This window comes from Prinia subflava, chromosome 3 (assembly GCF_021018805.1).
Source record: "Prinia subflava isolate CZ2003 ecotype Zambia chromosome 3, Cam_Psub_1.2, whole genome shotgun sequence".
Classification (NCBI taxonomy): domain Eukaryota; kingdom Metazoa; phylum Chordata; class Aves; order Passeriformes; family Cisticolidae; genus Prinia; species Prinia subflava.
In genome coordinates this window covers 90,657,374-90,681,179 of record NC_086249.1, presented here as the reverse complement: position 1 = coordinate 90,681,179, position 23,806 = coordinate 90,657,374, and the positions used below count along the sequence as shown (strand labels likewise).

At 42.8% G+C, this 23,806-nt stretch overlaps 1 protein-coding gene across 2 annotated transcripts; it reads right to left on the bottom strand.

The window, feature by feature from the left end:
- Position 1: 1 nt before the first annotated feature.
- Positions 2-18,944, bottom strand: ZRSR2 (zinc finger CCCH-type, RNA binding motif and serine/arginine rich 2). Of its 2 annotated transcripts, none has more exons than XM_063392886.1 (11): positions 18,638-18,944; positions 16,801-16,880; positions 16,562-16,658; positions 16,163-16,271; positions 15,763-15,849; positions 13,486-13,524; positions 11,266-11,381; positions 8,186-8,399; positions 5,862-5,917; positions 5,576-5,685; positions 2-4,951 (listed from the first exon to the last, which is right to left on the bottom strand). In XM_063392886.1, the coding sequence occupies exons 1-11, from the start codon at positions 18,934-18,936 to the stop codon at positions 4,458-4,460; spliced, it is 1,701 nt and encodes a 566-aa protein (XP_063248956.1). In that variant the 5' UTR covers positions 18,937-18,944; the 3' UTR covers positions 2-4,457. The 2 variants fall into 2 exon arrangements, with proteins under 2 accessions (XP_063248956.1, XP_063248957.1); XM_063392887.1 differs by having other exon boundaries at positions 16,562-16,655.
- Between the last annotated feature and the right edge of the window lie 4,862 nt (positions 18,945-23,806).

The following is a 23,806-nucleotide window of genomic DNA, read 5'->3' as shown; positions in this document are numbered from 1 at the left end:
CTGTCTTAAAAAAAGGGAAATTTTATTACAGTGCTTAACCTGTTCTTGAGCACTTCATTAAAAAATGTTGAGGATACTGTGTCCAAGTTTAGTTATTTACATCCATTTAAATTGTAGAGAAAGCAATAAATTAGCAAGTTTTTGGAAAGCTTGCCACATTAAACATGAAATTTATTTAAGTGGATGTTAAATTGATGGGGTAGTACCATTTCATTTGAAAATTAAACCATATGTTGAGAGAGATTTCTGGATAATACAGACAATATTCTGTTCACAGAATTCTGAGCAAGTCAGTGCAATGTTTACAATCCTGGTCTCAGTCAAGAATATATCAGATGAATCTGTTCTCAACCTTTCTAAAAGAACTGAACTGCTGGATGTTATCAGCAAAAGCATGGGGAAAATTAACATCTTCAGGTATTTCTGAAATTAATTTATAATAAAATCTCGGTTTTTGAATTTCCTGTCTTGTGGGGAAGGGGAGCTAAAGAACAAGTAGGAATTTCTGGATTGTTCAGGCAAGTTGATTGTTGTCTTGAGTGTCTTCAGCTTCACTGACGTAAGTCTTCAACTCGAAGAGGCCTTTGTAAACGTCGGGGTAAGGCCACAATGATTGTCACCCTGTGGCTGCTTCTGGAGGTTACGCTTGTCCAGCTTGCTTTGCCGCCTGTCCCATGGCTCAACACGGTGTTGCCTGTCCATGTCACATCAGTTCTGAGTTTCAGCCATAGATACTGAATTCACCTCATTCATCAGTGCTGAGCAGGATTATATGTGGAATAATTGGGGTTTATTTTAATTACAGCCTTACAGAAAACAAAATGAGCTGCACTCTTTGGATGATGTAAGAAAGTAAATTAAGCTCTTAGGTTAACTAATTGTAAACGTCCATCTTTCATGTTTTGTAAGAAGTGCTGATCCAGGACAGGAAGCAGTAGCATCTTTTAGCAAACTCTTCATGTCTTTAGAAAAAACCCAGGTCATTTAGTGCACAGGAATGTGACAGTAAACCAGAGGGCAGTTTCCAATACACGGAATGTGCTCATGCCAGACAGGATGCAAAACGGCCACGCTGCCACCACAGGGCAGAGAAGGGGGGGAGGGATCACTTGGGCTGCATTTTGGACAACATGCCCTGTACGCAAGGGCTGGGGCCAGAGAGGGAAGGGAAGGCCTTGTTGGGTGTGCAAAGGAAATGCCTTGCATCCAACACACAGACATGTAGCACCCCTCCTCAACCCTGATGGGGGTTTGCTACTCCGGGCGGGCAGACAGGGAATGAATCCCCCAGAAGTGGCCACCAGCTGCAGTTGGAGGGAAGGCCCTCTGCTGCAAGGGGTTAAGCGCAGTTCCCTGATGCCTTAGTTCTGCTGGGCAGCAGCAGTGCCCATGCCTACAGGGGTTCCCCCTGTGCTGCTGCCTGCCTGGGCTGCTCCCCCTCCACTGAGGGGCAGGAGCAGCACCTGCTCCCCGTCCTGACTGAAGTTGGGCAGTGGCAGGCCCTGGCACTGCCACCCTGAACCTCTGCGTAAATGCCAGAACTACTCCAAAACACCTCCGTGATCCCTGCAGAATTCACAACTGAAAAAAAACTATTTTGAAAGCTGCTGCTTTTAAGTACTCGATAAAGACAAAACAAAACTTGGCCCATATTAATTCACTTTATAAGGTCCTTTTCTGTGGAATATGTGGGATAACATGCAATGGGAATAGGATGTTCCTTAGAAATTTAAATCCTTTCTGTCTTCATCTCAGGCTTTTTCCGCTTGGGAAAGAAAATAATTAAGCTTAACATTAAAAAACTTCTAGTCTGTTTGTCTCTCCAGAATAAAATAGCTCACTCAGATAATAATAAGGAAACACAAAACCATGCATATAACACTACTTAAGGTTATGAAGCAGAGAAACAATACTGAAAAACACAAACTCTGAAGTTGGAAAACTGGTGGAATCCCAGGTTTCATGCTAACAAATGCAAGCTAAATGTCAGATCTACAGCACTCTAATTCTGTGTAATAAACAAGACAGTGTGTGAAAGTGAAGGGCAATCACAGCTACCAGTCCTACACTGCACAGGTACAGACAGAACATTTGGGTCCAGACCTCAAGCAAGCTGAAGCTTCAGCCATTGTAGTAGCAGAAATAAAGTATATTTAAATTTTTACATGCATTTCTGAGCAAGTTTGGTTTTTTGGTTTGGTATTTTAAATACAGCCACTAAGCTTCCCAAATCCTGTTGCAAAACTATGAGGACAAGGAGCCTAATTACCCATGGAATTCTCACATGGTTGCTAGTGGGCCCTTAGTTTCTAATCCCACGGAGGCCTGGTTTGCTTATTTCACCTGACTGGTCACAGGTCCCCATCACCCACTCGGCCACCTCTACTGAGCTGGGCAACAGAGTTTGCTGGGATAATGCCCCGTGACAGGCGGCTGCGTGACGCGGGGTGCACAGCCAGCTCTCCCACCACAGGGCTGTGGGAAGCAGGGCAGCCCAGGGAATGCAGGATAAAACCCACCTGCCGGTGGCAAACTGAACCAGAGTCTGCCACGTGAGGTGCAAGTGACCCAGCGAGACAACTGAGCGTCTATAAAAAAAATAGAAACCTCAGGGAAAATTGGTCTCTAAGGTGTGGTGAGAAAAAAGTACATTATAAGAAACTGGCAGTAACAAATTCCTCAAAGGGAATTAAAAACTTAGTGCTATCCTTTGAAATATGCCTTTTAAAAAAGTTATTATTTCAAAAGTTATGTTAATTAATTACAATTCCTACATCTGTTAATAACGAAAACATTTAATCAAATTAACAAAGCTACAGCTCTGCCTACAGTTATGACAATATATAGTGAAAGTCGGGTTTGAACTGAACATCACTTTTGTTGTATTACTCCATATTGGACAAGTTACACATGAAGAAAAGGAAAAATGTATACTCAGCATGCTAGGTGCACTATGCATTTAGAAAAGCAAAAATATATATATATCATGTCCAGAAGCAATCTTAACTATTCTGAGGAAAAACGTTCTTACTGTGAGGAATTCTGTTGGTAAAGTTCAGATACCCAAATATTCTAAAGGAGTTTATGTTACATTGCTGGGAATTGTAATTGATTCCTATCTGGGAGCACTTCATGCCTGCTTTAGGCTTCTTACTCATGGGGTCTGATGGGTTCTCTAAAGGCAGGAGCCCAGTTCGTTGGAGAGGCTAAAGACAGGGAGGTATCTCTACACACTGTTAGGGCACCTGCAACTTCAATGCCACAAGCTCCTGAGGACACCTGAAGCCCAAGTTAAAACCTGAAGATAAGCCATGTGAAATACAGTACATCTAACAGCACAAATCTTTCAAATAAAAGTGAAAAAATACTGGTAAGCATTTATCGAACTGCAGGTACTTTGCTAATGTAGCTGTCATTTCAAGGTTTTGTCCCAGTAATTTCAATTTTGTGTACCCTACTCTTCACCTTGGCCGTAAGGCAGTAGGGTGCCTTAAAATATTTGTAAAATAAACCCAGAAAGGCTGTAAGTCAAGTCCTCCTCTCCCAAAGCCATAAAGTATTCTTCCATGTATAAACCCTTCAGTTTCTTCAGCCACTCTGCAGCCATCTTGATTGAGCCTTCACAATCCTGTTTTTGGTTCCCAGATGGACACTTTCCACCCCTCCAGCACAAGTTAGGCAGGTTGTTTTCACCTACAAATGGTGTGCAACCAAGAGGTATGCAAAGTATTTCTAATCTCACTTGAGGATTACAGTTGCCTGGTCTCCACTCTTACTTGGGGATTAAGGTACTGAATAAACCAATTGTTTCTTTGTGTACTTGCTACTTGGTTTTAGTCTACTGCAATCCCTAGAAGCAATCAGCTCAGCAGCTCAGTCAGGGCAGAGCAAAATCCAACACTCATGACCAAAAAGCTCCTACTGGGCAAGAATAGTACAATCAAACAGTGATGTCTTTGAGATCCCTTTGCTCCAACTCAGAAAACGATGATATTTTTTTTGTCTAGAAAGCGATTTCCAGTAAACAGAGGAAAATACAAATGGCAGTCATCTACACAGACCTGGATCTGCAGTGTGCAGGGGTGTGCATTTACTGCACATGGGCTGTTCTGTACTAACTCCTTACAGGAACAGCAAACACTTAACATACACACAACAGAAATAAGCATATACCAAAGAGGCTTCACTTCTCTATTAATATTCAGTGTGCATCCAGGTGTTGCAGCAGTTCAGAGGGACAGAGTAGCTAGAGTACTTGACATTCACACCTTCTATAGGACTTAAAACTTTTAATTTTCTCAAGCTTCGCACACAGTAAACTACGTTCCTTTATTAGGAAGAAACATTTTAATGTGCAAGAACACTTTATTTGAAATTCAAATATATCTGGTACCCTATTGGGAAGATTTCTTTTGTCAGCTCTATTTTTATCAATTAGTGATTTCTGAAAGTAATTCTCACTTTGTTTTGGGAGTTTCACTATTTTTTCCTCTGCTGCTTGATCTCTTTTTACCCCTGCTCCTGGATCGAGAGGAACTCCTGCTTCTGCTCCTGCTCCTGCTCCTGCTGCGTGTCCGACTGTGACTCCTGCTGCGGCTGCGGCCTCTCCTCTTCCTGCCCCTGCTGTGAGACCTCCTCCTCTCCCGGCTCCTCGACCTCCCCGACCGGCGCCGCCTCTTGCTTTTGCGGCGACTCTTTTTCCTCTCGGACTCTCCGTTCCTGCGGTAGGAGTGGTCTGGGCTCGGGCTGCCCCTTCTCCTGGACCGGCTGTAGTAGTCGTCACGGTGGCTCGACCTGTTTCTCCTCTCAGAGTTTTTAGACAACTGATGAGTCCGTTCAGGAGAAATACGTATGTCTCTGTTGGCCTCCCAAAACTCGTTGTTTGGATTTTTGAATACGTGAAGAAAGTTGCAGTGTTTGCCTCTTGGACACTTCTGCCTTTCAAATAAGCCTGCAACAGATTAGGGTTTACTTTTTAATGAACAAGACCTGTCAAATCTCTTTCTTCATTATGTACCAACTGGAAGAAATGTAATAAACTGAATTTTGCTTCTTCAAACAGAAGAACATGCATCTGACCACCTATCAATTTAACTCAAACAAGATTAATTTCACTGTGTACTTTTCTAAGAATTAGCTTTTTAATAGCTATGAAAATTTGGTTTTAGCTTAGAACCAACTCAACTTTTAATTTAATTTCATTAAATTTTATTACCTTAATGTAAGAAGGTAAATATAGATAAGTCACATGTTATATTTACTGCTCAGAACTCTTGATAGTCCAGAAACTGTTGTTGCTTCTCAAGAGATAAATCAATTCCTGGAGTTTCACGTTAAGATTATTATTTCCAAAGCTAGAATCCAAACTTTTTTCCTAGACCATGGTAAATCCACTAGAACAATGGTGTAATACTCCCTTTCTTTCCCGGATCTACACAAGCAAGTTAGCACATTTGTCTTCCAAACAGAAATGCATACCACATTAGACAGATCTGAAAGCTACAGCCTAATTCCTCTTTTTCACTTCCATGAATGAATACTCTTCCAGTAACATATTCTCCTTTCCAAGACTCACCACATATGGCAGTTTTCCACCTTGTCACAGGACAGAATTCACAGTGAAGCTGTCTGCCTGCATACCATCGTCCACTGAACAGAGCCAGAGCTGTCTGGCAGTCCTTCTCCCTTTAAAAAGTAAAAACACATGGCATTACCATCACACAATCATTTCAGACACCCCTTACCAATTCTGGATCCCAATACAGCATGAGAACGAACTGCATGGATGACACAAACACTTCTTATTCGTTACTCAACTCTGGAGTTTAGTTCTGATGCTTGGTAAGACTGTGAGTACTTACGACTGGTACTGGACGTACACATTTCCTCGCAGGTGAGGCTCGTAGTTACAGCTGACCTGAGGGGATGGAAACACGAAGTTAGGGCAGTGGAAGGGTTATGTTGTACAGCACCTCACACATTCTGAGATGGGCAATTCTCATTTACGACAGTTTGCCCATATCAACTTAGACATGATGTTTTTCTGAATACTTAGTGTTAAAAAAAAAAGTAAAAAGAGAAGAAAAAAAAAGCCTTTCTGGCTTATGTTTAACTGTTTCCAGCATTATGCTTTGATTAACTCTGGGACCTTGGCTTCACTTAGTCCACAAGAAAGCTTGTATTCCATTGTCTTGCACTTGTCTGGGCCAGCCCTACTGTGGAACAGCCAAATCCTCCTCTGACAACAATCAGTAGTACCCTCAAGTGGAAATGAGGGATTCATTACAGTAAGAGACTCTATAGCAATGTATCTTCACAGAATCCCTGTGAAATGGGTTTGAAAAGCTAAAGACACCATCTTTTACCGTAAAGTTCTGAAAAAAACCTTTTTTTGTAATGACTCAGCATTCAAAGTGTATCTAAAGCTCTCAAAAGTACACAAATCACCTTTGAAAAAGCTTGCTGCTAATTAAAAAAGATTCCGAGACAGGCAGGCTAAGCAGGTGGAACCCAGTTCTCCAGGGCAAACTGTGATTCCCGCCTCTGTTGCCTGCAGCAAATGAGGTTAGTGGCTCCTTTTATCCCTGAACCCTGACTGACCCTCAGGGAATTCCTCTTTGTATGCTGGATCAGCAAAGGGCTTCAGCCACAATAACAATTTGTATAATTAAGTACTACAGGATAAGGAGTCAAACTATTTGAGATAAACAGTGTCCATAGAAGAACAACTGACAATGATTTTGCCATAATTTTGGGGGGTAGGAAAAGAACCCTAGTGTTCTAGGTTAGTGTTCTATCAGGATCTCCCAGATTAGTGAGCAGCTTCCCAGAAAAAAACAGCCAGAATAAAACCTTGGGCTACACTGGGAAAGGAAGTCAGCTGGAAGAGGCACGTGTATAATCTGATTCCAAACGGTTACAGTCTCAGCTCGCTCACAGTTAAGACCCCTGCAGCCAACATGTCACTCCGAAGCATCTCTAATGCAGTGAAAACCTGCATGAGAATCATCTTGCTGTTGCACAACTGCCTCAGAAGCCCAAGAATCCCACACCAGCAGTCACAGCGACCAAGCAGATGCAGCTTAGCACAGCTGCACACAACGCGGGTACAAAGCCAAGGACCTGACTTTGCTGATAAGGCTTTTCAAGCTGTGCTCCACAGGGAATCTGCATCCTGTCTTCTAGTAGAGAAAGTTATTTATTAGTTATTATGTCTTCTAGTAACTGGCTATTATTCCATGACTCAAAATATGGAGGGAATGCTCCACTCCTCCAAACAAGTGAAGGTTTCTTACCTATAAAGCTCATTATACAACTACTGAAAACTCACTCTTTCTACTTTCCTCTTGCTTGAAATGCTAATGCCATCTCAGTCCTGAGGCAGCTGTCAGTAGATGAACACAAAAGAGCAAAAGGCACTATGTGCCTCCTGGTGACTGCAGGAAAACACTCAGGGATGGCAAGCAGAAAGGGATGCTGCAATATATTCTAATACAAAGAGACTGCACCATCCAAGCTGAATATTTTGGGACAACATGGGACTGTTAACACACATCATTCATCTGAGATCTCCATTAACAGATCCCTCTTTATCCTTGTAAGAATTAACGATGGGAAAAAAAATCAGTACAAAACACTGAGCAAACCAAATGCACAAACCAAGGATGGATGACAAATCTCAAGACCATTTATGTAACTTACCTTTCTATAATCCTTCCTACTAAAATATCTGCTATCTTTTCAGTTCATTGTAATCTGATTTTAATTTTTTCAGCCAGTCCTAAAATAACACTGTTTGGGTGTACACTCCAAATACATTTCATACCCCCACTATTTCATTCCTTAGGCTCAAATACAGTAGCTCAGATGTATTTATATTGTCTAACAGTCTTAATTGACCCTCCAGGGCTTAGCACAAGATAAGAAAAGAAAGGACTATGAGATAAGAGGACTGTTGAGCAGTGTGAATAACTTGCAATATAGAAGCACAAGCTTTTGTAACGCTTCAGGGGAACGGGAGAGAAGATTCACCTGGAGTAAGATGGTGCTCTGTAAGAGCAGTGACAAATTTACAGGTGACATGAGAGACGCACAGTTTGCTGTGAGTCACTGCACAGTTCCCTAGTGCACACAGGACTTAGCTGGGGCATGCTGAATTTCTCTTCAGGCTCACACAGATGCATACCTTGAACTGAACCACCTTGCCCACATTCTGAAATTCGGGGAGCACATCCTCATAGAACTCCAGGAACTGCTGGTAGGTCTCCTCGTCACTGTACTCCAGACTGGCGTCTGTGTCGTAGTCGTCTCTGCGGCACTGCTCCATGCCAAAGGTGATGAACATCCCTCGCACCAGCAGTGTCTTGCTAGATGTGGGGTAGTTATGCTTGCGAGAACACCTGCACACGTGTAGTGAAGAAAGAAAAGTGGAAAGATTGGCACTTTCAGCAGAAGATACACTTGTTGAAGATTCTAACATTTGCCATTTTCAGTTACAGTTATTTTGAAAGAAATCCATTAGTGGAAAATCAAGATATTTCAATTACTAAACCGAATCTTTCGGAGTGAATTTGTACATAACCCTAAGTCTTCCTTAATGAAATTAGCAAACACATTCTTGCTTAAGCAAGCAGAACTACACAAGCTATAGATACCAGTGTCACAATGCGAGCTGAAGTAATTTCTTTTAGGCTACTAGGGTTAATGTGTTCCCATTTTCTGAAGGACTTACAAGATTGTCAGGAGTCTTTCTATAAAGAGATTTTTAAAGCAAGTCCCTGCTCTTCTTTCTGCAAACTGAACAACTTTTACTGAAGCTGTTCTTACCATATAAGGGTGGAAAGTAGGGATGAGGGAAGAACAGCACATTTAGACCTGCACCTGGATGAGTACAAAACTGGTATTTTTCCATTTCTAACAAAAACCCCCCAAAACAAAAAAACCAACCAACCCCAAAATGCCTAACCACCCCTCCCCCCCAAAAAACAACCAAAAAAAGGGAATTCTTCTAAATCAGTTCAATGTTAATTTGCATCTTCTTGGCAGCCATAAAAGTATTAGGTCTCCCTCACCATCCATGATATTCAGGCTACCTCACTAACTGAAATACACTTCTCTAGACACTTTTAGATTCAATAAGAACACAGATGTTCTCTGTGTTTATTTCACTGTGCTTTATGATTCCCATTTAATATGTCCCCAAGCAACTGGGTCATGCACTCTCCAAAACATTTCTCCTTTTCATGACATGATAAGAAAAACATCCAGACTAGTCTGGCTTCTTTACGTCACTGGACAGCACAGATGAACTGCAGGGAGGTCAGGGCTCAAAATGGACAATGACAACCCACACTCCAGCTAGGAAGTTTTTCTGCACCTAGTCAGAAATGGACCCTCACCTTCTGGTTGACCCCTTGGACTTCAAAAAGCAAACAACAAAATAAAAATCCAAACTCCAAACCTAAAACTAAACCAGGAGACAATTAATTTGATGATTATTCATTTTTTACATTTTACAAGCTGCCTACTTTTGCTGCTCAATATCAATAACAGAACACAAAATATTAAAACCACCTGATATTGTCTGTACACAAAATGATATATTCACATGACAGAAAAAAGGGTACCCCAAGGAAAATGAACGGCCCAAGAATCTCAATATTACTGCAAAATGTCAAGGCTTGAATTACTGGGGAAATTGGTAGTAGCAAACTCAGCCAGTTTTAGCTTCTTCAGGACATAGTGAGCTTTGACAAGATTCAAGAGTTATTTGTTGATAACACTGGCTCCTAGTTTTTCACAACTCCTTCCAACCCATCCTTCCAGTCCTACCCTAGCTGTAGCAGTTGTTCAGTTTACAGACAGCACCAGATGTTCAAGTGACCAGATTAGGAGAGAAGCAGGTATATGAGGAAAAAAAAGGAGGATGCAAGAGAGTTATCTGAGATCAACAGGGGTGAAAGAAGAAGGGCAGAATATGTTTCTTAGTATTTACTTTCCAAGGGTTATTCATAGTTCAAATGCAAAGTTCAAAGCAAAACTGAATTTTATGCAATCCATAAATAATCCATGGAGGTTATCTCCATTAGAGACCACTGAAACAAAAATACTGCAAAGATTACAAAGACCCAGGCATTTGAAAAAAAAATGCTGTCTGCAGTGACATAGCTGGTGAAATTTTTATTATGGAATTCAACACATTTCAGAATAGAAAAAAAAATATGTGAACTTGAAGCTTCCATATAGTTGAATGATCTTATAATTACCCACAATATACCTCACACTGGAACAAATTACTCCCAGGATAAAGAAAACTACAATAGCTAGACCACACATGTTTCAGTGATACAAGTTAGTAAAATAACCTCAGAAGTTTTTTCTGAAGATTCATGTAATAGGTATCAAAGTCCTTCCCTGATAGGGGAAGCTGTTGTTTCTCCTTAGCACAAAAAGAAATCAGGGATTTTCAAACCAGAAGCTGCATTTGGGTCAGCACTGTTCCTGGATGCCAATGAACACATTCTCCGTAAACTAATTTATATTTCTGGCTTCCTCTACGTCTTCTGCAAACAAGTTTGTTTCATATGAAAAAGTCTTTTCTTTTTCAAAGCTGGTAAACATTCTGAGACACCTGACTAAATCATCATTCCCACCCTACTCCTGAGTTTGCTGTTCATCTATCACAGTCCTCTTCCATCCCTCTCTTTGAAAGCTGAATCTGGACTTGCCAGCCATTTCTATAGAGGTGTTGCTCGTCTCTCATCCTCCTGATGAGCTTCTCTGTTCTTGCCTTACTACACTTCCCTCCTGAGACAGGGGCACCCTGTCAGTGTACCAGAACCACAACTGAATGCATCACACATTTAAACAGTGAGAACTCTGTAAGCTACCTGACAACTTTCCCAAGTGTGCAGATTTACCTTAATTTCCTTTAGTCCATCTGGGATTTGAACACATGCAAATTAGAAAATACAAAAAACTATCATCTGACATATCAGCCCTGTACTAATAACAGAACATATACATTCTGTCAGAATGTACCTGTGCATGAGTCTAAGCTGAGGAAAACTCAAGTCTGACCAATGTAACCAGAATGCACCATCAATAATACACCATAACAATAAATAGTTCAATTCCAGCCAGGCAATGCTCTGCTCTCAATCCACATCCAAAAACATAGAAGTGTTTTATGCAGCAATTTTTCCTCAGTTTGCTTATGACCTACCCAAACACACTTCCATACTGGTAAATATTCAATGGATTTACCTGTCTCCAAATCGGCAGGAACCTGTTTTAATATAAAATGGGCAATTTGCTCTATCCTTCTCTGTTCCCAGATTCTCTGGCGGCTCCGGGTTATGCCAACTCACACCATTCTCCAGCTGTGGAAGAAACATTAAAATAGACAAAAGTGAGAAAAAAGTAAAGAAATGGAGTGTCAAAAATAAAACTTAGCAACTGAATTCACATGCAGTTATGAGCACTGTGTTTCTACAAGGCAAGTTGAACCTATTTAAAGGATTGTTTTTCAAAGCTGCCTTGTGCCTTGTGTCTCACTTTTTACACCTGTGTCATGGTTTAACCCCAGCCAGCAGCCAAGCCCCACAGAGCCACTTGCTCCCAGCCCCACCAAGCAGGATCAGGGAGAGAATGGAAGGGTAAAAGATATAAAACTCCCACATTGAAATAAAGACGGTTTAAGAAGGAAAGCAAAAGCCAGGCACACAAGCAAAGCAAACCCAGGAATGCATTCATTGCTTCCCATGGGCAGGCAGCTGTTCAGCCATCTCCAGGAAAGCAAGGCCCCACCACGTATGACAGTGACTTGGGAAGACAAACTCCATCTCTCCAAATGTCTCCCCTTTCCTCCTTCTTCCTCTCACTTCATACACTGAGCATGATGTCAGATGCTCTGGAACATTCCCTTGGTCAGTTTGGGTGACCTGTCCTGGCTGTCTCCTCCCAGCCAACCACGCACCCTCTGCCTCTTCACCTGATTGGCAGTATGAGAAGCAGAAAAGGCCTTAGATCTGTGTAAGCCCTGCTCAGCAGTAACAAAAACACTTGTGGTAACATCTCCACATCTCCAAACCCTATTTTAAGCACAAATCCAAAATGAAGCCCCATACTAGCCACCATGAAACCTCAGCCAAAACCACCACAACCTGGCAGAGAGAAAGCTAGGACTATTTACTTGTTTTTCTCTGCAACAGCCCAAAGCTCAGCAAGCTCATTGTTACCACCGTTATGTGCATCTAGAAAAGGCTAAAAAAAAAGTAACCTGCCCAAGGCCAGAATTTCAAAAAATTAAATTCATAGTTAGCACTGGAAGTACAAGTGCCCATACTGATGGGTCATTAAGATTTCTGTAATTCAACATAGCCTCACCAAGTTGCAAGCCTTGAATGACTACAACCAAGGCATGTATTTAAAAAGGAATTTTTGTTATAACAAAACAATCTGTAAAGATGACTGGCCTAAGTTCCCATTTTTAATCAACTGAAAATTCTTTTTATTCACAAGCAGCACTTGACCCAGCTACCAATTCTGTTCATGACTTGCAGCCATAATTTTCTATCACCAGAACAGCCCTGTTATGTCAGCAGTAACTGAACCCTGAACTGATACTCTAATGCAGTCTCTAACATACCACGTTTCTGACTATTCCTTTGCAGACATGACTGCTAATGCATCTTTGAGCTCTGGGCAGGCAGCAGTACACAGCAGTTTCCTACCCATCTTATGAAACAGATCCCCTACCTAAAGAACTGTCTAAACATGATTTGGAACCAAATGTAACTCCACTGTAGCTATGGCAATCAATAAACAATGATTTAACCAAGTTAAAACTTATTTTTCAGATTCATGCAATAAACATAGCAAGAATCTTCACAAGTTTAACCATGCGACAGGGATAAAAAGTCAAATTATTCTTTCAGGCAATCTCTAAGATTCAAATGAAAACTACAGTTTTCTTTTTCTATACACTATCAGCTTGAGATCCATGCTTTTCCAGGCATCCAAGCAGTCAAGCTTCTCCCTCCCCCACCGTTTTTTCTTTTCCTTAGGGATCTATGTCCTCCTCTACCACTGAATCCTCTTATTTAGAGCCTGACATCTGCTTAAAAAGACAAGTTTATCTTGCCACTCAGGACTGACAGATTTATTTAGAATTACAATTCACAAATAAACCACCATGCATAGTGTTTTTTAACAACACACAGCAGTATTTCCAGGTTCATTTTGACTCAGACCTCCTGAACAGTCATCAGCATGCACAACTGCACTGCCACCAACCAGCCAGAAATATGCTTAATTATGTTCCACCCAGTAAATAATTGTTTACAGCTCATGCAAGCCACTATATATTAAATTTATTCAGGCCATTAGGTTCTCGAGAGCAGATGGACAGCATGCTAGAAGGCAAACACCGGATGGAAATTAAATTACTTTTCAGTTCTTTTTTCAGAAAGTCTCTGAGCATACCTGGCTTTCAGCTTGATCCAGCATCCTCTGCACAGCTGCCTATAAATGGTGCAAACACAGGACTAGTGAAAACCCTGAGGATATGCAAAACATCTGGTTTCTTTAGTTAAGAACCTAATTTACAATGCTCAGTGATTATGCATAATGGAAATGTGATGGGGTTTGCTTTAAAACAGGAGATTTACTTTGTCTCTGTAGCAATTCATGTACTACAAAGCTGTTAAAGGATACATCGTACAAGACTCTCACATAGATGATTTTCTAAACTAAAGGACAGACAATGTAAAAGTTTAATTTTCTTTTTTAAAACTATAATTGAACTATTGATTCTTAAATCTGTCTCCTGCTCTAGTATACAGCCTGGTTACAGGTAAGTCCATATCATTTAGTTGCATGAAATGTGTTAACTTACACATTTTATGGAACACACATAAAAACACAATGCTTAGTGAGCCTCTGTTAAAGCAAGAGATGTAACTGTCAAGAAAACTTAAACATCATAAGTTAACCATATCTAGCCTTCCAAATACAGGAAAGCAATGAGGATATTCTTTCCCTTCCTTTTTCTAAGTGGGCTGAGCCAAACAATACCACTCTTCAAAAGTGGCTGGACACTACTTCTAATGAATTGTTCTATGAAGTTCCTAGAAAAAAGACATTTAAACATAATCAATACAAGAAAATATGGTAGGACTGGTTTAATTTGGAAGATAATTAATTAAATTTGAAAAGAGGAAATAAAAATTTAAAAATGCAATTCAAAAGATGAGGACCCAGACAGTGTCTGGTACTGATCACCAAGGATGTCAGATAGTACCCCCCTTAATAAAGAAAAACAAAACAGAACAATTAAAACTCCCTGAACCACACAAACAAACAAAACAAACAAAAACCCCCCAAACAAACAAACAAACCCCCCAAAACCCCAAAGCCAAAACTACTCCTTCACCCTCTCCAAAAAAGTCTCAAACCACCACTGCCCATCAAACCAGAAAATCTATTTCTTCATTTTAGGGAGGGAAATCAGGGGGTTTTTGTATCACTGTTAGAATTTGAATAAAGACACAGGCAAAACCAATTAAACAACTTTCTGCTGCTAAAATGGGTGGCTCTGCTCCTAGCTGGGTAATCAGTTTCCCTCTGGGTGCCTGTCATTGCCCTCTATGAGCCAATTTAACTCACTATCACTGTAAATAATGACTCAGAAAAACACAAAGTCAAGAATCCAACAACCAAACAAAAAAGAAAGCTTCCATCTAGTTCAGGGACACCAGTTATCCCACTGAGGGCTTGGACAAACCCAGACACAAATACAGAGGGGTGAATAAAATCCTGCTGTTGTCCTGGTTCAACTCTCTCCAAGCTGTATCTCAGCCCTAAACAAAGGACACGAGCATTGTTTTCTCTCCCTACTCTGCAGAGAGAAATGGACACTTGAACACCAGGGGAAGTAAGACAGGAAATACAATAACTGCTGTTCTCTGGCATCCCTCATTCAAGTGTTACATAATCAGTGGCACAACCATTAACTGCAGAGAGCCAGAACTGTCTGCTCATGCTCTTCTGCTGTGGCTATCAGACCCAGCTGCGAGACACCTCCCAGTGAAATGACTGGAAACTTTGTGATTGTGGAGAATCTAAAATGACCACATCCTAGAAAGCTGCAGCCACGCTTCGGTGGCAATTAGAGGCCAATCACACTGGATTACTGTAAAGGATATCTTACATCCAGGTCACTGAACTTCTAAAACTTAAGAAGAATGTATCATTAACAGAAACACTATCAATGACTTGTATCTTCAATACCATTTTTTATTCCACCCAAGGAGCTCTGAAAAAAGATACATCCTGTTGGATGAGTCAGGTAAAGAAGAGTTGTAACACATCTTTTGATTAAGAACTGTGTTTAGGAACAGCAGCAATGTACTTCCATATTCCATATCCTCTCTGGGCATTTTCTTCAGCACTGACTGTGTTCACCAGGACATTAGGGAAGGATTATCTTTAACACATGATGCAGAAAGTGCACTTATCAGAATCTGCATTGGCACAGTACCTTCATATTTACCTGATGTAAACAGTCACACACTGTGCACAAGAGCTGCACTTCAATATCTAGACCCCTGGATGCTCTTTAACGCTGAATAATGGCTTAGTAACTTAGACAGAATGGGTTAACTAATGCATTTGCTAATTATAACAAAATCCCTCTTCAACGTGCATAACTGTTGCATCTGATCATGTCACATGATATATCCTCCCACCACCAGGAATCACCTCTCTCTCTCTCTTCTCCTGTTGCTTCTGCTCTGCCACTTCTCTCTCTTTTCTTTGCTGCTCTTCCCATTCTTCTTTGATCTTCCTCTTTATAAAATAAAAAAAATAAATGAACAATGCTTTACAATCAATCAACGTCAAAACTACCATGTTGCATGATAACTCCTTGATCATTAAGTATTCATCCAGTGAGAAGCAATTATATCTCTGACAAAAACCCTTTTAAGAGTTGTTGTTTTCTTCTCCATTCAGTTTTGCTTTTCTATACAATAGAGTGGAGAGTCTATGCTTTCAAACACACCAACATCAAGAAAAATGGGTCCATCACAAAATAATCAAAGCTATTACACTAAGTCTACCTTGTTGCCAAGCACAACTGTAAGGTTTCACATCTTTATACCTCCTCTTCTTCTTGACGCTTTCTTGCAGCCTCTTCTTTTTCTTTCTTTAGCTTGAATTCTTCTTGGGCCTTTTCTTCTCTCAGCAACCACTGCTCATGTAGTTTTTGTCTACCAAAGAAACCAGACAGACCACCAGCTTAAGGACTACCCATGGCTGATGCAACTGGCATAAACACAATTCAAATTTATTACTACAGTAATAACTGCAACTTTTCTAATATTATTTAAAAGAGAAAATTCCATAGGAATCATTCAAGCTTTAGAGAAAAGGACTGTGTAGCCTGATATATCAAATAAAGATTGTGTTTCACAGACTATATTCAAACTTTTCGAAGTACTACAATGGAATTTATTACACAAGTGTTTATTGCATAGATGACATTTTCTAGATTCCTCACCTTTCTGCCTCAAGTTTTTTTTCCTCCTCTTCTTCCTCCTCTCCTTCCACTTCCTCCTCTTCCTCCTCAGACACAGATTCATCTTTTTCTGCAGCTTCTGAGAAAAAACACAATTCAATGCATCTACATATCTGCATGCTGCAGCCAACACAGATACACAAAATGGAATCTTCAAAAAAAATCACCAAAAAACCCCAGTCACTTCTAATTCCACTGGCAGTACCAAATACTTCAGTTACCTGAGTCCCTTAGTTTGGCAAGTGCCTGTCGCTTTTTTTTCCTCTTCTCCTTCTTCAGAATAGCTCTGTACTTTTGATGGCTGAAGATGAGAGAACATTACTTATGTTAAAACAGCCAAACAAGTATTTTTACTGTCATACATGCACCTAATTTCTTTCAGCAATACAAAATCCCACAAACTGCAAAATTAACAGGCATTTATATGAAACAGTAACTCCACTGCAGCATCTGATGTGACAAAGAAATCTGTAAATCTGTGGCAGTGCTGTTCTTGCATGTGGGCAGCAGCAGCAAGAAGACACCACACATGGGGTCCCATCTTTATGAGCTCTGCAGTATTTGACATCATCACCAACTCCATGAAAGCTCCTGAAACTTGGTCACTAGATAAGACAAGGGAGAAAAACTTGGGGATCTCCTGCCTTACACTTTTGGTACACCATTCAGCACATTCTAGTTTTTCTTACAGGACATGAAATGGCAAGTCCTTTCCTTTCTCCTTTGATATTCTCCACAGGCAGCAGTCTCAATTCACAGCTAAGTAAACACACTCCCCAGCCCCCACAGACAATGCTCAGCACTACTCTTCTGCTACAGAAGCTTGGCTGGACTCTTCCTTGCTTGTCTGACAGCTTTGAACAGCTGCCTACAAGCAGCACCATGTTTTCACTATGGTTAAAATGCCTCTAATGTCCAAAAGCCTTTTCACATCAAGCTCTTTTCTGTCAAGTTTCATTCTATTTTTCCTCTTCCTAGCCAGGCCATAATGGAGAAATAGGAAGGAAGGATGATCTTCAGCTTTTGTCACTGTGTCACACCAAATACTGATGGGAGATCAACACTTTCCCCTTTTGGAGTGTGTAATTTTAAAAAATTCCACAGGTGTAACTCAGCCAGCCAGAACTTCACCCACATCTCCAATCCTGTTCAGGGCTGCCACATCCTCAGCACCTGTCCGTGTCCAGGTGACACCGCTGTGTTGTCCCGGCAGCAGCCCCTGCCCGCGCACACCGGTGTCCCCACCCGGGCCCTCCGCCCTGACCGGCCAGCCCGGCCGCTTCCCGGCGTGTCCCTGCCTGAAATGCACCGCATCCCTCAGCAGGTGCCCGGGGCTGACAAGAGATAAACTCGTGCCCAGTTCCCTGGGAACTTCCCCTTCTCGAAACCCACGGGAGGCAGGGACGGAGGCTCTCCCCTTACTCCCAGCACACGAGGAGGGGGCACACAGCGGACGCGTAAGGAGCAGCGGCGCCCAAGCCGCTCCAGGGCTGGGTTCGCCTCTCCCTGCAGCCGCCCACAGCGGAGCAAGGCTTGGCAACCACCTGGAGACCCCCACTGGGGAATCCCACTGTGAGCACGGCTGGCCCGGCCCACAGCCTCCGCGGCGGGGCTGGACGGGCTCAGCCCGGGCACGCACCCGCCGCTGCCTCCCCGCGCCGCGGCCTCCGCCGCTCCTCACACCGCCCGGGGCCGCCGCTGTCCCGCCCCGCCGCATCTCGGTCGGGCGGGCACGGCAGCCCCGCTCCCCCCGGTGCCGGCCGGGTCGGGGCCGGCAGCTCCCCCCGCCCGCGGCTCCGCCGCCTCCGGGATCGCTGGCAACCCCCAGCGCGGCCGCGCTCCCGTCCCGCGAACCCCGAGCCCAGATCCGCCCGTCTCGCCGGGCCACGGCCGCGCGGAGCTGCGCCACTGCTGGGGCCGGCCACGGGGCGGCCTCAGCCGCGGCCGCCGTGCGCTCGGGCGGTCCTGGCCAGGACGGGGCCGCGACTCTCCACAGGGAAGCACGGGCCCCTCCCCTTGCCCCGGGGTGTCCCGGCCCCGGCCCGGCCGCGGCCTCACCTCGGCTTCCCCAGGGGGGGCTCGGGCACCAACATGGGCGCCGCCATCTTGCGGTACCGACGGGACGTCACGTGACCCCGCGGCGGAAGGGCGCGGAATCGGTTCCGGCGGGCGCGCGCGGGCCGGGCTCGCGCCGTGCTCCCGCGGCTGAGGGGCGGCTGAGGGGGCACGGAGAGGCAGCAGCGGGGAGCCCCGCTGGCCAAACTCCCCCAGAGGCCACAAGCGAGGGAGTGCACAGAACGTGCCGGTGTCACAGAATCACAGAAGGGGTCGGGTTGGAGGGAACCACAGTGGATCATCTCCTCCAAGCTCCCTGCTCAAACAGAGCCACCACAGGGCGCAGGGCTGTGTCCAGGCGGTTCCTGAATACCTCCAGTGAGGGAGACTCTACACCCTCTCTGGCAATCTGTTCCAGTGCTTGCTCACACACAGTAAAGAAGTTCTTGCTCATGTTCTGGTGGAATTTCCTGTGCATTAGTCTCAGCCTGTTGCCTCTTGTCCTATTGCCTCTTGTCCTATTGCTTGGCACCACCGAGAATTTGGTCCACTGCTGGACCCATCCTCTGACACCTCCCTTTCGATACTAACGTGCTGATGAGTTCTTCTCTCAGTTGTTCTCTCAAGGCTGAGCAGTCCCAGTTCCCTCAGCCTTCCCTGGCTCTGTGTAATGTCCTCAGCCCTGCCGGGTGCCTGTGCAGTGGTCCCTGGCCTTGCCCGGGGTGTTGCTGCACTGGCAGTGCCCGAGTGACGCTCTGGGCAGTGCCCGGCTGCCCACAGCCCGTGCTCTGTGTGTGCTGCCTCGGTTGTGTTCTTGGTTGTGTTGGGAATTGTGTGTGGGAGCGGGGTGTTCTTCCAGCGTGTCCCTTGGCTGCTGTGAGCATGGCTGCTGTGCCCCACAGCCTCGCAGAGCTGAGGGAAGTCACAGTTCACAGCACCAGCAGCAGCAGCAGCACACCAGAGTGGTACATTGATCAATTTAGCTCACACTGCTGGTGTATTCCCATCATCGTCTCTGAGGCATAGTACCTGACCTGATTATAAACGCATTGCATGGCAGGAAACTTCCACACAGACCCTCATGGGTATGATGGATGGAAATATGCAAGTTGTCAGTAATCAATTCCTCTGTGACAGGAGTGATAGATTGCAACCTTCAGAGGCAGTGTATTTCTAGCTTTCATTTGGGCATGTTTTGCATAGCTATTAATAATGTACATTGTTGATTAAGGTCTAAATTATTCTCCTAAACCACAACATAGGAGCTTATTTCCTGTATCCTGGAGGTAGTGCACTGCAGAAACAGCCGGAGCTGCTGATGGTGAAGCATACCACAGCAGGCTCTGTCTAAATCTGACTAATTGACTGTGCTGTTCATTAACAGCATAATGAGTATCCTCTCTTTTACTCTGAAGCTCAGTCAAGTTATTCAAAGCAAGCATGTGACTGCTGTAGTCAGCAGTTACATTTGCCATTTGACCAATGAATATTCAGACCATGACCTCTCTGCTGTTTCTTAACCATGGACCAGATCCTGGACTCTCTTAAAATGAAGTTGTCATCAGTAGTACTTCCACTGTTCCTTGTGCAGAACATACATGTAGAATAACACGTAATTTGCTGTTTCATGGATACAGAAGATGGCAGTATTGTGCATTTAACAACTGATGAACCCTTGACACCCATGAAACTTTTGAAAAAAACAACAAAATATGTTTCATAATCTTATTTCATTAGGAAATTGTAACTACAACTTTAATCCTCCTATCAACAGAGGAAGTGCCATAATATTAACCTTCCTCTAAGCTATTTTTGAGTCTAAATTGAGAAATTCTATCATTTCTTTCTTTAGTATGCTACAATTCATCATGGCATTTTTCCAATGTTCTTGGGGAAGTCACCATCTTAAGCTTATATATTTTAGTAATGAACAGTAGGATCTTGTTTTAAGAAAACACATAACATCTGTTACAGGCAGCCATAATGATTCTGAAAAAAGCTCTTGTTCTCTTCAAAACAAGAACACAATTGTTGCATTTTTCTCCATTTTGTTAATTTTTATTAATTTATACACATATGGCAGCTTCATCTTCAAGTCCAGGTGCAGACTTACATATAATTTAATTGATACAGTGTTAGAAAGAAAAAGATATGGCAGTTCCAGGCAAGAGCTATTCACATATCCAATGTAATACTGCATTCCAGTCAGTAGCTGTTACTCCTTACACTGGAATTATAGACCACAGGCCTTCACAAGCGTGGTTTATTTTTTGTGGCAACCTTCAGGCTGTAGAACTCACTCTTCCATATTTCCCAAAGAAAAATACTCCTTCATGGTCCAGCAGCACATGAACCCCATCATGAGAAGATCAATACTGGATGCACAGATTGTACTGTACAAAACAGCCCAGAATAGAGAAACTTTTATCTTACAGCTTGTAGTTACCTACCATGCAGTAGCTACCATGCATGTACCACGTTGCACTGTAAATCTCTGTGTGTCTTTCAAGATGTGTGCACAGAACTGAGCATACATGTGAGAGCATACACAGAGCTCTGTGTTGAAGTGCAGTGACTCTGGCACACATTTGAACTTCTTTTCTCTGTGGTTCTTGTGGTTTCCATTTCTTGTCTTTTTTTCCATACTGACCTAAGCAGAAAAGAGGGGGTCACTCTGTTGTATGTCCAAGCCCTCTGTGGAAAACAGAAAGATACATTTGATAAGCATACAGGTTATGTAGAAGTTGTCCTCACCATAATATTTCCCATATGCTCTAGGAGAAGAGTGGTGCCTTTCCTCATGGAAATGCACATCTCTTTTTTTTCCTTTTTTTTTCCTGGATGTCACAAATGGAAATAACAGAACATGAGGAAAATAGCAGTCAAATCACTAGCTTGGATTTGTTGAATCCAGAAAATATGTACTAAGTAGGGGACATCCAGGAAGCGTGGGTTTGGGATGGTCAGTTTTCTTTGACCCTTCTAGGCGTGTGGTTTGTATAATAAACATGACAATGAAGTGGTAGCAGCAGACCTGTCCTCCAACCCCCTGCATGCTGAAAGTCTCTGTTTGCCCGCTGGAGGCTGTCCTTGGTGCTTTCCACTGCAGAGTGCCCTTTCCAAGGCAGTATATGGGAATGCTGACAAGTGCATCCTTCCCCCACCTGCATGGCTGTCTCAAGAGCTTAATGATTTCTCACACACTGTTGTTTCTGTGAGCACTGATAAAAACCTGGTGACTACCAAATCACTTTTGAACTATTACAGTGATGACTCTGGTAGCAGTCGTCATTCAACACCCTGTTCCCCCACGTCTCCTGCAAAAGACATGTGGTGTTTGTCATTTCCACTGCCCTCAGGAGACTGCACAGCACTGTGCACAGCTGCACTTCGGGTCTGCTGTTCGCCAGGTACATTTCCATGAGTGGCTAATGCTGACAGTCATACATTGACTCTTTCCTCATAAGAGTTGGACACAGCTATCTGAGACTAAAGATTAACTTCCTCAGAGTTTAAAACTGTTAATTTGTCAAATTTGAAAACTGAGGTTAAGTTTAGCCATAGCTGTTAATTAACTTATACAATAGCTATCAATATTTTACTTGCCTGGGATTTTCCATTTCAAAGACATTGAAAGCAGCAGAAAAAGTACATTACTAATCACATGGAGAGGATGGAGGGGGTTTGTTTGTTTTACCAAGTCATATGCGTTCTTGAAATTTCAGTCCTCTCCTGAGTTGTTTGGTAGTCCAAATTTTGATATAGTTTTAAATGTATACATGCAGATTATACATGAACTTTTGTATATCAAAAGCACTGAAAAAAATTACAGAGATACTCTTATTTTCAACCAGGCAGACACATTCATTTGGTACAATAAGAGAAATAATTCTTTGTACTAGTTCAGTGATATTTCTGGAATGCAGATTGTGCATGAAATTCTTTATGGCTGTGACCCGTAGCTCCACAGTAGTTTGGAAAAACAAAGATACTATAAAAGAGGAACTATTTGGAAATCTAACACCTCGCAAAGTAGTCAGGTAAAAACATACCTTGCATGAAGATTGTAATTTATTCCAGCAAAATGATTAATCAGCCTGACTGATTAATTAGTGGCAAACAAATGCAGACATGCTTAAACAGTGCTGTGTATCTGGCCAAAATGGGAGCAGAGAGGGTCGGCAGAAAGTTATCTATGCATGTAGATTTATTACAAAGACACAAAGTGGCAGAATGTCTGTCTGTCTTTTTAGATTATACAGATATACTCCATTTTTAAACTGAAAAGTTGCAGTGCTTTTTAAGGCAGTATTTAAAAATCCCATTAATTTGAAGCAAAGTTATCTTCTGACTAACACCTGATATAGTCTTGCACATCCACCTGGCTTATTTAAAAAACATGCTGGCTTTGGGAAAAGATTTATTGATGTGTAGCAATTGCTTGCTTATGTGCAGCACTCTGTGCATGTACAACTGGGTACGCACATGGGCCTTCAGCTGGATGCATTTGGCACACATCCACGTTGCTGTGCACATATTTATCAACTGCACGATGCTCTCCCTGTGAGCTCTGAGCTGGGGTGTTTATCACACTGCTGCTTTTTCTGGCCTCCTCCCCTCTCTGCTGGAAAAAATCATTTGTCTTGCTTCTTGCGAGCAAGACAAATTGGGGAAAATCAGCCATCCTGGCCGGAATTCAGCAGCTCTGATCAGGGAATCCAGTCATGTCCTCTGAGTTTGTTCCTGCTGGGTGTCGTGTGCCTTCGCTGTACTTTGACACCGGCCCCGTGCAATTCTGTGGGGAAGAGCTGATTTGTGGTGCTTTACAGCAGGGAGAAGCAGTGATGCTGTGTGTCACACTCAGTTCCATTTGCCGTCTGGCAGCAGGGAAAGAGTGCTTGGCTTTTCTTCTCTCTTCCCAAGTTCTTCAGTGTTTCCCCCAAAGGTAGAAAAAAGTTCACGTGTTTGCTATTGAAGCAATGCACATGAATTTACCATGAAATGGACTGCATTCACATTATTTTAAGTTTTTTTTTAAGTTACAAATGCTACAGAAACCTGATAGTTTTTCATAAATCTGTGCATTTTTCAGTGTACTCCTTTTGATGTGCATATATACAGCATGTTTTTTTAAGCTGTCATTAGAAATGAATGCATCACTTTTTTGTTTTC

Excerpts from the sequence above, each read along its gene's own strand:
- ZRSR2 (XM_063392886.1), bottom strand. The coding sequence starts at position 18,936 with ATGATCCACTGTGGTTCCCTCCAACCCGACCCCTTCTGTGATTCTGTG. Across the intron at positions 16,659-16,800 it reads TGCCAAACTAAGGGACTCAG|AAGCTGCAGAAAAAGATGAA; the intron begins GTAACTGAAGTA and ends GTTTTTTCTCAG. Across the intron at positions 4,952-5,575 it reads GTGGAAAACTGCCATATGTG|GCTTATTTGAAAGGCAGAAG; the intron begins GTGAGTCTTGGA and ends AATCTGTTGCAG.